This window comes from Heptranchias perlo, chromosome 32 (genome assembly GCF_035084215.1).
Source record: "Heptranchias perlo isolate sHepPer1 chromosome 32, sHepPer1.hap1, whole genome shotgun sequence".
Classification (NCBI taxonomy): domain Eukaryota; kingdom Metazoa; phylum Chordata; class Chondrichthyes; order Hexanchiformes; family Hexanchidae; genus Heptranchias; species Heptranchias perlo.
This window is the reverse complement of record NC_090356.1, coordinates 20,404,490-20,418,415: the sequence shown is the minus strand read 5'-3', so window position 1 is coordinate 20,418,415 and position 13,926 is coordinate 20,404,490. Positions and strand designations below refer to the sequence as shown.

Here is a 13,926-nt window from a genome sequence, read left to right as displayed (position 1 = left end):
GAACCCATGTGCAGTTTAATTTTGTCTTGGATATTGCCGGTTATATGCTTGCCATCCCTAATTTATTTAAGTGTTGATTGCTGCAGTAGCCAGTCTGTTCATATTAACCACCTTACTGGGTCCTCAGTTGTGCAGAGCTATATCTATATCACTTCCCACAAATGACTTGATCTTAACAAATGTAAGACATTGTAACAGGTTAGTCACCCTGTGTAATCCCTTTGCAAACATCTATGTATATAATTGGGCTTTGCAGATAGAAGGAGGGCACTTATTTAAAGTGGTATTAGGAGATACACTAATGTACGATTTGCACAGCAGTACAATATTACTCTAAGTAAACTGCAGAGAAACACTACTGGGGCTCCACATTGCCACCTCAGTGCCAAGCCTCCATTGTACTAACAGCCTAAGTACATGAGCAATTGGATAAGTGACATACATTTATAGAAAACTAGAATTCTGCAGATGTCCTGACTGCCTGATGCAACCTGAGCTATTTTGGCCAATTACCACAAGAAATTAAGTTCTCTTTTTAGGGTTTTTTTCTACTAAGAGTTCTTTAATCCTTTTGGTTTCCTTGTCAAAACAGATCCAATCGGAGCCAGGTTGAATTCCTTTTTCTCCAGCCCAGCAACATACTGGGCCTTTTTTTTAAGAAAAGGCTGTGTATATACATGAAATTGACCTATTTTGTATTTTTGCATGTGAGCTGTCTTCATTTTGTGCATGTGCAGTCTTTTTTAAAATTGAGTTTTTGAAAGCGGGGCAAAAAAGTTTGCAAATGCTTGGTTCGTGACCAGTAATTTTCAACTTGACTAAAACTATTTAATTGGATTTCACCATATTTGATGTGAGACCTTTGAAACATTCACCTTGGCCTAATTGCACCCTATGTTTATACTCCTAAACACTGTCTTGTCACCTCAGTAGACTCAGTTAGGTTTTAATATAACTGAGCTCTTGAAATCAGACACTGAGTTCATTTCTTTAAGTAATGTGAAATATTCCTATTCTTAATAGTTCATCATCCACATAAAATGGGGTGTAGGTCATCATTCTGTTGGGAGGAGGTTGGAAGAGAGAGAGAGAGTAAGAATCACCCGGGCATTGCCCCTTTAAAAATAGTGCATGTTGAATGTTACCTTTCCATCGTATAACAGGCCACCACTGTGGTTCTTTTCTAGCTCTTGATGCCAGCATGTCTCTTTGTTGTCTCCCATCCTAGAATTGCGGCTGCCAGTCCATGCTGGCTCCTGATTTTAAAACCTGTTGACTGTCATAGATCCTTGCCAGCCTCCAACTCTTGTAATGCTGTTCAATTTCCAGCAACAAAGAATGCCTTTGTGCAAGTGCAAAATTTGCAAAGCACTATGTTCTTTTTCTATGTATGTACATTTAATTCCTTTGACATTTTGTATTTTGAAGGAATCTCCACAATCATGCAGGGAGGGGTGAGAGAGAAGTTTCCACTTCCTTTCCTCTTTTCCCAGTTGTCACAATTAACAGAACTAGTTTGTAGTATTATGTATATGCTCCAGGTTTTGATTTTTTAAGTAATAAGAGTTATCTCCATCACAGTATGAAAGTTGTAGCTGATGAGGCCTCTGAGTGTTTACCTTCCATGGGGCCACGCGTTTAAATAAAAAGACATGTCTGCATCTGCAATAAAGCACAATTATTGAGGCATTTACGACAGTGATGTCACTGTTTAGTGAATTGGTACCATTGCACTTCACAACTAATGCTCTTCTTGTGTGACATTCTTAATTCATAACCTCATATTGCTCAATCACTAATGACTAACCTGCAACCACCAGCATGTCATCTTGGTCTTGTATTCTCGAGACACATTTCAAGTTTGGAATGACAAAATCTGTAATTGCACTTCTCGATGTTTTTCACAATTCAAGTAAACACACTACAAATATTTCAAATATCCACCATTACACTTAAATGAAATGTTAGTGATTTTTTATTTTATTAATCATGCTCTCAAGCACTGCGTCCAGAAGAACATTTTAGTTGCTTTTTTGAGCAAAAGCAACACTATTTTAGCGAGACTAGCTGAAGTTGCTGATTTATGATTAGTTTGCACTGCTACACATGTGCTGTCCCACAGATGAATGTGTTTTCTCAGTATGTCCTACAGATGAATGTGTTTTCACCCTGTTCTTTTTGTAAGGTGACTGCTGTTTGTAAAGTGCACTTTGTGTGTTTATAATAGCTTTTGTGCATGTTACCTTGAAAGTAGACAGTATAGATTCAACCAAAGAGAATGGTGAATATATGGAACAGACTGTCCGAGGAGGTAGATGCTGTCCTCAAATTCAAGAGGGAATTAAGTAGATTGCCAGTATATGAGGCACAGAATGATGTATGATTTTTTTTAAACAATGAGATTCAGTGGTCTCTTCCAGCCCTTTATATTTCTGTTCCTATTAAGTGACAATTTAGGTGTTCATTTTCAGCTATTTTTTTTTGTGCGTTTATGTCACTTATTGGTTGTTTGGCCATATTTTTGACTGACCACATTAACAATTAGTTTTTAAAAGCATGATCAGAATTGGCTGTAGCTATGTTTTTATGCATCTCCTCCAGACTACTATGGTCAGTGGTTTCACAATGGCCTGCTCCTTAGATAGCTGAAAGGGTAAAGATGCTGCACGGTGCAGTACAAAACATATTGGACATAGGTCCTAGATTGATTCCTAATCTCTACTGAGTTAGCTAATTGCCATTCAGTGTCACCTGCTGGAAAGTGCATGTTAAGTGAGAATAGGATCGGACTGGACTATGATGCCTTCCAAGTCAAATACCCTGCTAGCACTGTCACTCTAGGTTCGAGTAAAGAATGACCACTTGGACAAGGTATAGCAAGGCTGCTGGCCCTGTGTGATCATAATGCAGCAAGGAGTCACTGCGTTGAGAGAAAGCAAAAAAATTGGCACAAAAAGAAGCAATAGAGGTGAAAATACAAGAGGGATTTGATTGAAATTGGTTGATCAAAATTGGTGAAATTCTGACACCAGTTTCTTGTTAAATTCATGAATGTTTCAGCATTTGGAAGCTAGTAGTTTTCACATCTTTGAAAATAAGGAAGTATTTGATTTTGATTATCACTATGATGAAACAGTTCATATTGGCTGGACAAGTTTGTTCTGCAAATGCAATGCTGTAGAATACAGTTTTAGATGCTGAGGTAAGGAACAGATTCACTCGGTAACAGAGAAGACTCTTCACAAAGTTTTAGATCTGAATACTGCCCCAGACAAGTACAGCTACTCAACTTGCCGTGTCGACAGGTATTTAACACTAACCCCATTCATCATTTTACTAGTGAGTTATATTAACACTTGCATCATGTTTTTGCAATGTAGTTCCCACAATAAAATTAGCATCCAGATTTACTCTTAGAAAGTAACTGCTGCTGTGTTCTACATAGTGCTTTTTTTTTAAAAGCCAATTTTGCCATAATGAATTCTCTGGCACCAAAATAGAGGAGTTGGAAAGAAAAAAATGTATTTGGTTAATGAGTCTGTTTCCAAGTAAAAGTTGAAAATACACAACAGGCCAATTGCAGGAAGGTGGGTTAATGCTTTGACTAAGTAGGATCTTGGTCAGAACCTGTATGGTCGGGAGGGGACCCTTTTAGGACTGGTCAAAACAAGGAGAGCAAGGAGTGAAAGTCAAGAAATCAAAGTTTGTTTTATCTCTGGGCAACACTCCCTCTCTCTTCCACCCTCCCTACCCTGTGCCCCCCAATAACTGTAAATGAAATTGTTGGGGTGTATCAAAGGATGAAAAATCTTTATATTTGAGGGTTTTTTTTTTCATTTTAATGATTGTACTTCCAGGAAGGAAGAAAGCTCGACGACAGAAATCGGGAAGTGGTGAAGGACTCAAACAAGGAAAAACCGAAGCTGCTTCTGATATAGTGGCAATACTGGAGAGAGAAAGCAAAGGGGGTGAGTGAAATTATGTACAGATTCTTTTCACCCCCCCCCCCCCCCCCCCATTCTCTCCACTTGAAGATGCTGAATCTTGCTGCGTTACTGTTGCACAGGTGCCAACACGCACCTGGTACCTTGCCCTAATGCACATTCTTCATTCATCAGCTTAGTGAGTATTGGCTGGCTCTTTGACCATAGCAGACATCGCAGCTGGCCCCGATTTGGGCCGTTCAGTGTCCTCATTCATACTTTCCAGCAGGAGTCAGTGATCAGGTGCAGGACCCCTGGGTGATTTTCATTTCTTTATCTCCCTCTCTGAGGAAGATTGCAGAAGATTACAGGAAGACACGGGCAGCTTAACAGAGTGGGTAATTAGGAAGCAACTACAGTTCGACGCAGAGAAATGTGAAATATGGTTTGAGAAAAGAGCGTAGGGAAAGGAAGTATATCTGGACAGAGTGAAGGAACGAAGAGATCTTGGGGGACAAATGCATAGAACTTCGAGAGGGAGTGCAGACAAAAAGGGCCATAAAAAGGCAAATAAGTTTCTGTGTTTTCAACGTAGGTGCATTGAATGTAAAAGCAAGAAGTTGATGTTGAATTTGTTTGATTCATTGTTTAGACCATAGTTTGGAGTATTATGAGCATCACATTTTAGGAATAATATTAGTGCCGTGGGAAGGGTAGAGCAAAGATTCACTAAAGTGTTGGGGGAGAGAATTAAATAGAGGTTTTCAAAGTTTTGGAAGGGGTTAAGAAGGTAAATGGTGAAAAATCATCTCCACTGGTTGGTGAGTTGGCAAAAAGGGGCATAGACTGAAGGTTATCACCGGAAGAACAAAGGGTTAGAAAAAAAAAATCAGTGAGAGGGTTAGTGAAACATGGAATGCTTTACTGCAAATAACCTATTGAGGCAGATACTGTAACATTTAAAATGGAATTGTATAAGTATTTGAAAAGGAATATAAAAGGATATGGAGAAAAAGCAGGGAAATGGGATTAAAGTAGACAGCTCACTAGCACAGGCACTATTGGCTAAATGGCCTTCTGCCGTGCTGTAATTTCAATGATTACATCTCATGGTTACAAAATGATTTTGATTCCCAAAAGGATAAATTGAAATGCATGTTAGCTTTTTTTGGGGGGTGTTAAATTGTAGAGCAGAAGCATGAAAATGACCTTTGGCCCTGTTGTTAAGATCGCTAACTTATCTGGATTGCTTATTGGTTCTATGGGGCAAAGGTAAACTGTTGTTAAATTAACCCCTTTGTCGGTTCTTTGTAGCCATAAAGTATTTTTCCTCTAGAACTGGGTACTGTTGATTGTCACGTTGTCACTTCCTTTATAGTACTATTGCTGCAATTGTTGGAAAATACTGAGAATAGATTGAGTAATACCAGTCATAATGGGCTTTGAGAACAGGCCTGTATGCGATCAGTTACATTTTAGAGAAACAGTATTACAATGGTACCAGTTGAGAACAAGTAGTACTTCTTCAGTGTTTATTCTCTTCTACCAATTTTAATTGGCAAGCATTGTGCATTGGTGAAATGCAAGATTTTTTTCCCCCTCCTCCACTTTCTCCCCTGACTGCACTAAGTCTTAACTGGGGTACTACATTGAGTCTACAGCACAGAAACAGGCCATTTGGCCCAACTGGTCTATGCTGGCGTTTATGCTTCACACAAGCCTTCTCCCTCCCTACTTCATCTAATCCTATCAGCATACCCATCTATTCCTGATGTGCTTATCCAGCCTCCCCCTAAATGCATCTATGCTATTTGCCTCAGATACCCCTTGTAGCGCGTTCCACATTCTTACCACTCTTTGGGTAAAGAAGTTTCTCCTAAATTCCGTATTGGATTTATTAGTGATTATCTTATATTTATGAGCTCTAGTTTTGGACTCTCCCACAAGTGGAAACATTTTCTCTACATCTACCCTATCAAACTCTTTCTTTATCTTTAAAAACCCCCATCAGGTCACCCCCTGCATGTTCAGCCCCCCCGATAAGTATATCCTCTCAGTTCTGGTAGCATGCCTACGAATCTTCTTTGCACTCTCTCCAATGCCTCCACATCCTTTCTATAATATGGAAACCAGAACTGTGCACAGCACTCCAAGTGTGATCCAACCAAGGTTCCATACAAGTTTAACATAACTTCTCTGCTTTTCATTTCTATCTCTCTGGTTCCCTAGGTGCCGGCAACCCTCCGGTAACTCACCCACATGGCATGTATGAGCGTAGATAGTCAGTGCCAACAGACTATTAAATTATGGAGGACATAATAGACAAGTTCAATCCTGAACTCACCAAGTGTCTACACATGTACTTTTTACCAGCAGTTACTGGATAGAAAACAGCAGCAGGAACCCCAACTAAATTTTTTAACCCTCCCTATCCTAGAGATTTGAGGCCACATAATGACTTTTCTATCATTAGCTAACTCAGTACAGTCCCTGGATCCTTTTGTTCTGTTTGGCTTAGGAGTGCAAGATTGTTGGGACTGTCCTTTTTTACACTATTGAAGTTCATACTATCTATATATTGCCAATCAGTAGCTACAGGTTTAAAGTATACTGCAGTGTTTGTGAATAGAAACACTGCAAATTCTTTTGGATAACTTATGACCTATAGTATAGTCATTTCTTCATAATGTCACAATAACTATTCTGGTGTCACAGTCATTTCCTCATTACAATCTAAAGCAGCTGGGGAATCCGCAGTGTTTGAAAGGGAACCATGTTTACCTGAAATGCTGCATAATCCCAGACATGAGTGGTGGAAGACCAGTGGAATTGATTTGGTTAGTTCAAAGGAGAAAGTTGCAAGTGAATTGTGGTCAGCTTCATGTGTTCTCTGTTTGTTCTGCACATTTTAAATAATATACCTTCCTTCAGATTGATTCTTCCACAGACCACAATTTGTGGGTTAGATCTCCAGTTGACTAGATCAACGAAAATCACCTACGCTGCTAGTAGAATGAATCTGAGGCATATTCCATCTCTTCTTAACATGCACCATATAAACCCCGACTGCATGGGCGTCCAATGTTGTCACTGTGTATTTTAATATATTACTACCACATTGATGGAGGGGGAATTGCATTTAAAGCAATGCACTTTAAAGATGCACGTAATGTTTTTATTCAACTCAAATTGCTCCTACTGCTAGCCTCATCAATTACAGACTTATACCCGCCAATACTTCACCGTAGTATTAGCTCAAAATGCTCAACCCAGACACAAACCGAGTCTGGAAGGACAGAATGGGCCAGAATTTACTGTCAAAATAACGGTGAGGCTAATGGCGCTCACTTATTTATGCGCACATTGCACAGCAACTTCAGGCAAGGGCAGATGTGTGTTGTGACTAACCATTGAAATGTATTGAACAAAGTGAAGTTCCTGTACTTGGAGGGTAGATACAAACTAAACGCGCCACGGAAAGTTAGTGCTTGACCATTTCAATCTAAGTACCCTTTTTAACGGTGTGATAAGTCTTAATTACTGCCAAACAAGCTCTCTGGCACTGAAAATTAACTTTTACAAGTGTGGGCTCTCATTCCTTCAGCTTTTAATTATTGTTGGAGATTTAAAAAAATATATTTTTAAAACATTTTCTTTGTCTCTTTTATGTCTCTCTCTCAATCTTTCCTTCTCATTATTTCACTTTCTGTACCTTATTTGACATTGAATTCACTTCTAACTTACACTTTCTGATTCAGACTCTGCACTGTTCATTAATAATCCTTCAATCTGATTAGTTAAGGAGTCACACAGTTGCTTGCCCCGTTCACACAGGTCCCACATGTCCTATAGAGGGCACTGCGCCATTTCCAGCTCTCACTTAAAGCAACTTGCTGTGCAAAAGCTCATGGAAATTAAACGGGCAAGGGCAAGTCTAACGAACAGCAAGTGCCATTCGTTCGTTCGCCAGCTACAATAAATTCTGTCCCATCATATAATTGAATTACTGGTTTTTCAGTTTAATTTGGGATAGCTCAAATTCTATTGTCACAATTTACTGAAACCTTAATGACCGCATTTGCATCAATGTTTTTGCCTCCACTTTACTTCCAGTTGAGTCCTTACACTACCAGAATTTTTGTATTTTTTTTTTCCCCTCTGTTGCCCACTTAATTGCTGCCCAGTTTAGAAGGCTGAACGGTGTTCTCAAAATGATTCTACTTGCTCATGAGTTCTGAGACCTCACTTGAGGAATGCACACAGCATCCCATCATTTTCCAATTTATAACCTTCAGCGGGCAAAACAAAGCTAGCAGTGTCAACTGATACTTTAGATGCACAGCCCTGGACCTTTTGAAGTCCAAAAATCTTCAGCGATTAACAGGACCACTTTACTCTACAATGGTCGTGCTTGGGCTATAACCATTTGGTTCACCAAGTTAAATGTTTTTCCATTCAGCAGTCGACAACACCAGATTCTGTCTGTACATTGTAGTTCTGCAGGTGTCAGCCAAGTAATCAGGATAGAAAAAGGCCTAAGCCATTGAGAGGAATAACCAAGATCATTACACTCTTCCTTATAGGACTGTATTGGTTGGGAAAGATGCATCATGTTCTTAACCTGTGTGCACATCTTGCCTAATTGTATGTTTGCTAGTTACTAACATAAGAATGCTCTATATGCACTGATTACACATGAAATGTATATAATTGGATACAAGCTAAATGAGATTGTTGTTGAAGGTTAGTAACAATATAAGAAAAGTCTGGGATGAGGAAAGGCCAATTAGTCATCAAAGCTCATCTCTTCACTATTCTAACTTATCCAGCCCACAATCCAACTCTGTTTTGAACACTCCCAAAGTCTGTGACTCTTGTACTGCCAGATAGATTATTCCAGACATTTATCACCTTTTGTGTGAAGAACTTCCTTCTGGTATCTGTCCTAAATTTACTTTTTGCTAAGTAAATGAGGCATTTTTACTGTAACCTAATGTATCTGGAAGATGAGCACAGATCAAGAAGGCTGTTTGGCTGATCTAGTTTATCATTCCACAGAAATATCTATAATTCCATCCATTATAGCATCTAACTACTTTTGCCTCTACTACCTTACCCGGAGTTCATTCCTGGTATTGATCACTCTTTGTGTGAAGAAGTGTTTCCTGACAAGTTCTGAACTTGCCATTTACCAGTTTGTATTAAGTTCAGAAATTGTGTCAGGAAATACTTCTTCACACAAAGAGTGATCAATACCAGGAATGAACTCCAGGTCAAGGGGACATAATACAAACTGGTAAATGGTATGTCCCCTTGACTTAGTTTTGAAATGGTGCTTAGGATCGCTCTTTTCTATTCCACACATTGTATTATATACCCCTAATAAAAGCAAGTGGAAATGTTACTGAAGTGTTAGCTGAAATTGATGGGAAATGATTTTTTGATCAAAAGATAAAATTTGATTCTTTAATTTTTGGAAAGAAAGAACTGCTGTGTTATGGATAAGTGGGATTGAACACTAAAGAAACCTCTGGGGCTGTTGGGCCACCTGTGAAAATCTGCTGTAATCACTGAGAGCAACCATGTTCTTGATGGTGGGGTGATTTTTTTAAATTAAGTATTACTGTGCCACCATCCATTTATTTTCTCTTTCCTGGTCCATAGAGCACATACTATGTACATGTCAAGTGACCGGGTTGAGTTCCTGTACATATTCTGGCTTTAAGAAGGCATAAGTGGTCCATTGATGCTGTTCCCTCCTTGTGGTGGAACATCTAGCTTCTGCTCGGAGCTTTTCCGCAACATTGGAGTGAGGAATCAGATCTGCATGATCTATGTTAGTGCTTAGATGCATTGATTTATCACATTGGCCAGTTTTCATTATCTAATTTTACTAGAATTAAATTGTAAATGTATATGTAAGAGGGGGAAATGGATTAATGCTGAAGTGGTAACATATATCTTGCCTTGTAGTAATTGTATTCTTTTAATCAGGTTCTAAGAAGGATGAACCTTGCACCTCATCAGCCCATTCACCAGAACAGAGAGTAGTGGTTCACAGAATAGTGACACAGAAGATTCTGCCTGTGCCAAAGGATCCACAAATGTCCCTTGAGGCTGAAACAATGCCTGAAGAAAAAAATTCTATTGAGAATCTCCCTAAAAAGAAAATTTCTGTTAAATCCCTGAAGCAGAAATCAAAAGGAGATCAGAATGGAATGGGAGACATTGAAGAAACCCACATGTTTCCCTGTAAAAATTGCGAGCGTAGGTTTACCACAAAGCAAGGTCTGGAACGTCACCAGCACATCCACATATCGACAGAAGGATTCACGTTCAAGTGCAGGTATTGTGGTAAAGCCTTTGGCACCCACATCAACATGAGGCGCCATGAACGACGCCATGAGGCTGGGCCTAAGAAAAAGCCCACCTTGAAAATGAACATGGCTGGACAGTACCAAAAGGATGATTTTGATTTCAATAAAACAGCAATTGACATCAGCGTTGATTCAACAACTAGACTGGAAAGTCCTATGGCTCTGGAAAATTATAAGAAAACAGATTCTGAGGCAACAGCCCCAAATCTGGACAGTTCTGTCATAAAGAGCTGCGAACCAAAAATCCAACACCCATGCAAATTGTGCAAAAAGACTTTTGGTTCTTACACAAACTTGCGTCGGCACCAGCGCCGTATCCATGAGCGTCAACTCTTGGCTAAGGGTATTAGAATAAGACGGAAAGGCTCTGCAGAGGAGCAGGATCTAACATCAGACCAAACCAGGGTTTCTGCTGGGCTTCACGTTACAAGCACAGAAACTGAGGACGAAGAAGAGGAGGAGGAAGAAGAGACTGACGAAAGTCAAGCATACATCATGGATGTTTCTAGTAACATCTCTGAAAACTTGAACTTCTACATTGATGGGAAAATTGAGTCAAACAGCAGCACCAGCAACTGTGAAGTGATCGAAGTCGACACTGCTTGCACAAATCCATATGGACTGCCTTCTGTGCTGTATCCAGTGACTGATGAATCTCCTCAGAACCTTAAGACCACGGCACAAGTTCCAGTAACCCACTCTGTTCTAAAGGAGCCAGCGGACAGCGAGTTGAAAGGTCCTAAAAGAAGGCGAACTACCAGCCCTCCTCCATTTCCAAAGACTAAAATTGAGCTAGGCGTCGAAACTATATCACCAGTTGTCTCCTCATTTTGTGGTCTGTCTCTTCCTGGTCAGACCACTAACAATTTAAGTGGGCATCAGGAGAAAAGTATCTTATCTTCAAAGCTTAAGCAGCTTCTTCAGATACAAGAAAATAATTCGACCAGGTCAGCTCTGTTTCCAGATGGCTCAGTTGGTCCTTCAACATCAACGGCAGCAACAATGGGATTTGGCCGATTCAAGAGAAGAACAAGTTCACCGCCAAATTCTCCACAACATAGTCCAGCACTAAGCAGCACAGGAAAGGACACTGACTTTATACGTATATGGAATGAAAGTTTACCTGGACTAAAAGCACCAAAAATTGAAAGCCAGAGTAGCTCACCAGCTTGGAGTCTCTCCAGCCGAGATGAAACTCTCAGCCCAATGAGCCTTGAAATGTGCAAAATGACAGCTTCTAAGGAATATGCACAGAGCCGACCTCTAGTTAATCTATGCACCCACCAGCCTCTGGATCTATCTAGTGGTATCAAACTACAACCTGATATAAAAACTGAAGTGGAAGGGCCTGGAGTAGCCATCTTAGACTTGAGTTTGCATAAGAAGTTGTGCAGTGACAATGAAGTCAAAGAGGAAATGGGGAGTGTTGGTGCTCAAGTCTCATGCGGCAGTAAAAAGAAGAAACCCACAACATCTATGTTAGAGAAGGTACTTATGAACGAGTACAACGGCACAGATCTAACAATGGATAAACAAGATTCAGACTGCAGTCCTCAGCCATGTCTGGAAGTAGAATCACCTCCTCATCCTGTCACAACCCCAACTCCGGACGCAACCACAACTTCGGTCACAACCCCTGCTCCTTCTCCCCCACCTCCTGTCCTCTCGGTACCTTCACCCCTTCCACAGTCAGTGACTCAAGTTCTGCAGTCAGTAACTCCTGCTTTGTCACCAGTCAGCATAAATATTAAGGAAGAAGTTAAAGACGATGGCTATCCAGACACAGATAGTGAACAAGAAATGAACAATATCCTTCCACCCACCATTGAACCAGAATCCCCCCAAGAAATGCTCATTAAAAACTGTGTTGATGAACAGGAGAGTACAGAAAATTCTCAGCCATCAGTACCAGAGGAGAAACTTGAACCAGCATTCACCAAAAGCTTCCAGTGCAACGTCTGTGAAACCCCTTTCCTTTCCATCAAGGATCTCACCCAGCATTTGTTGATCCATGCCGAAGAATGGCCCTTCAAATGCGAGTTTTGTGTGCAGCTTTTCAAAGAGGCCAATGCGTTGTCTGAGCACCGGTCGTCTTTGCATGGGGTGGGCAAGATTTTTGTGTGCTCTGTCTGCAAAAAGGAGTTTGCATTCCTTTGCAATTTACAGCATCATCAGCGTGACCTACATCCTGACCAGCAGTGCACGCATATAGAGCTGGAAAATGGAATGCTGAGGCCTCAAAATTTCACTGACCCAGGCAAAGCCACCAGCTGTCCAAGCCAGTCTGTAGGAGAAAGTTCCACATCGCCATCTCAGGAGGGGGAGGAAGAAGATGATGATTCCAATGACTTAACAGAGGAACTGTATACTACAATAAAAGTAATGGCATCTGGGATAAAGCCAAAAGGCCCGGATGTCCGAATGGGTCTCAATCAGCGGTACCCTAGCTTCAAGCCCCCTCCGTTTCAATATCATAACCGCAATCCTGCCAGTGCAGTGTCGTCGGCTGTGAATTTTACCACGCACAATATCCCTCAGACCTTTAGCACAGCAATCCACTGTACAAAATGCGGCAAGAGCTTCGATAACATGCCAGCACTGCACAAGCATATCCTGGCTTGTGCATCTGCCAGTGACAAAAAACGGTACACCCCAAAGAAGAACGCAATCGCGTTGAAAAAGAAAGTGTGGAAGAAAAATGGGGCGATTGCTGCAGAGCCAGTCAGGCAGAACACCATCCGGAGAATGGGACAGCCAAAAAGGCTTAATTTTGAAACTGAGACAAAGCCAAAAGTGACTATGAACAAGCTCAAAATGAACGTTCTGAAGAATAAAAGGAACAAACTTGTGCAGAAGGCAATCTCTCAGAAGAACCGATCATCTGCCAAAGAGAAGGCCATATTGAAAAGCAGGAGTTCAGAAAGCCACAGTTGCCCTTACTGTGAGAAAGAATTCACTTACCTAGGCAGTTTGAACAAACACGTAACATACAGTTGCCCCAAGAAACCAGCATCCCCTCCTGCCAAAGGGTCTAGCTCTCACTCCCCTGCCAGCAGTGACAAGGGAGGTGGCCAACGCAGGAGGACTGCAGACACTGAAATCAAGCTGCAAAATACACCGGTTCTCTTGGGCAAAAGGAGAGGAAGAATGTTGGGACCCTTGCAAGCCGAGTCTGTCTCTTCAGCACCGAGGTTGCAGCAACGAATGAGGTCAGTACCTCCTGTAAAATCAAAGAAGCCGAGCACGTCACCTATTGCCTCTAGGACTACAAGTCCAGTAAGGTCAGCTAAAGTGTCACCAGCAGAAGGAAAGAGGTTAAAATCTGATCCCAGGCAACGGTCTCCTGTCACCTCTGGCATGACATCGCCACGGCTATATCTCCGAATGAAGAATAAGAAAGTTGTTTGGCAGAGGAAAACAAATGTAATCAAGCAAAAACGATCAGAGAGGTACATGGGGAAAACAAAGGAAACTCGAGCAGGTGCTGTTACACGAAGTGGGGCTCCTGCAGTTACTGATAACAATGATAGTGAGATGGAAGATGACCAGGAGAACCAGGGATCATCTTCAGAGGATGTTCAGGTAAATTACAGATGACTATCTAATTCTCTAAAAGTTGACAAAAT

At 40.9% G+C, this 13,926-nt stretch overlaps 1 protein-coding gene across 8 annotated transcripts in view; it reads left to right on the top strand.

The window, feature by feature from the left end:
* The window catches only part of LOC137301143 (kazrin-like), a 656,751-nt gene that overhangs the window by 128,055 nt on the left and 514,770 nt on the right, over positions 1 to 13,926 (top strand). For 4 of the 8 annotated variants that reach the window (XM_067970583.1, XM_067970586.1, XM_067970584.1 and 1 more), the window contains 2 exons: positions 3,858 to 3,968; positions 9,918 to 13,882. The exons of 3 other annotated variants lie outside the window; for them this stretch is intronic. In XM_067970583.1, coding sequence (XP_067826684.1) covers positions 3,858 to 3,968; positions 9,918 to 13,882 — 4,076 coding nt within the window. The remainder of the gene's footprint in view (positions 1 to 3,857; positions 3,969 to 9,917; positions 13,883 to 13,926) is intronic. One more of the 8 variants, XM_067970585.1, reaches the window with a different exon arrangement.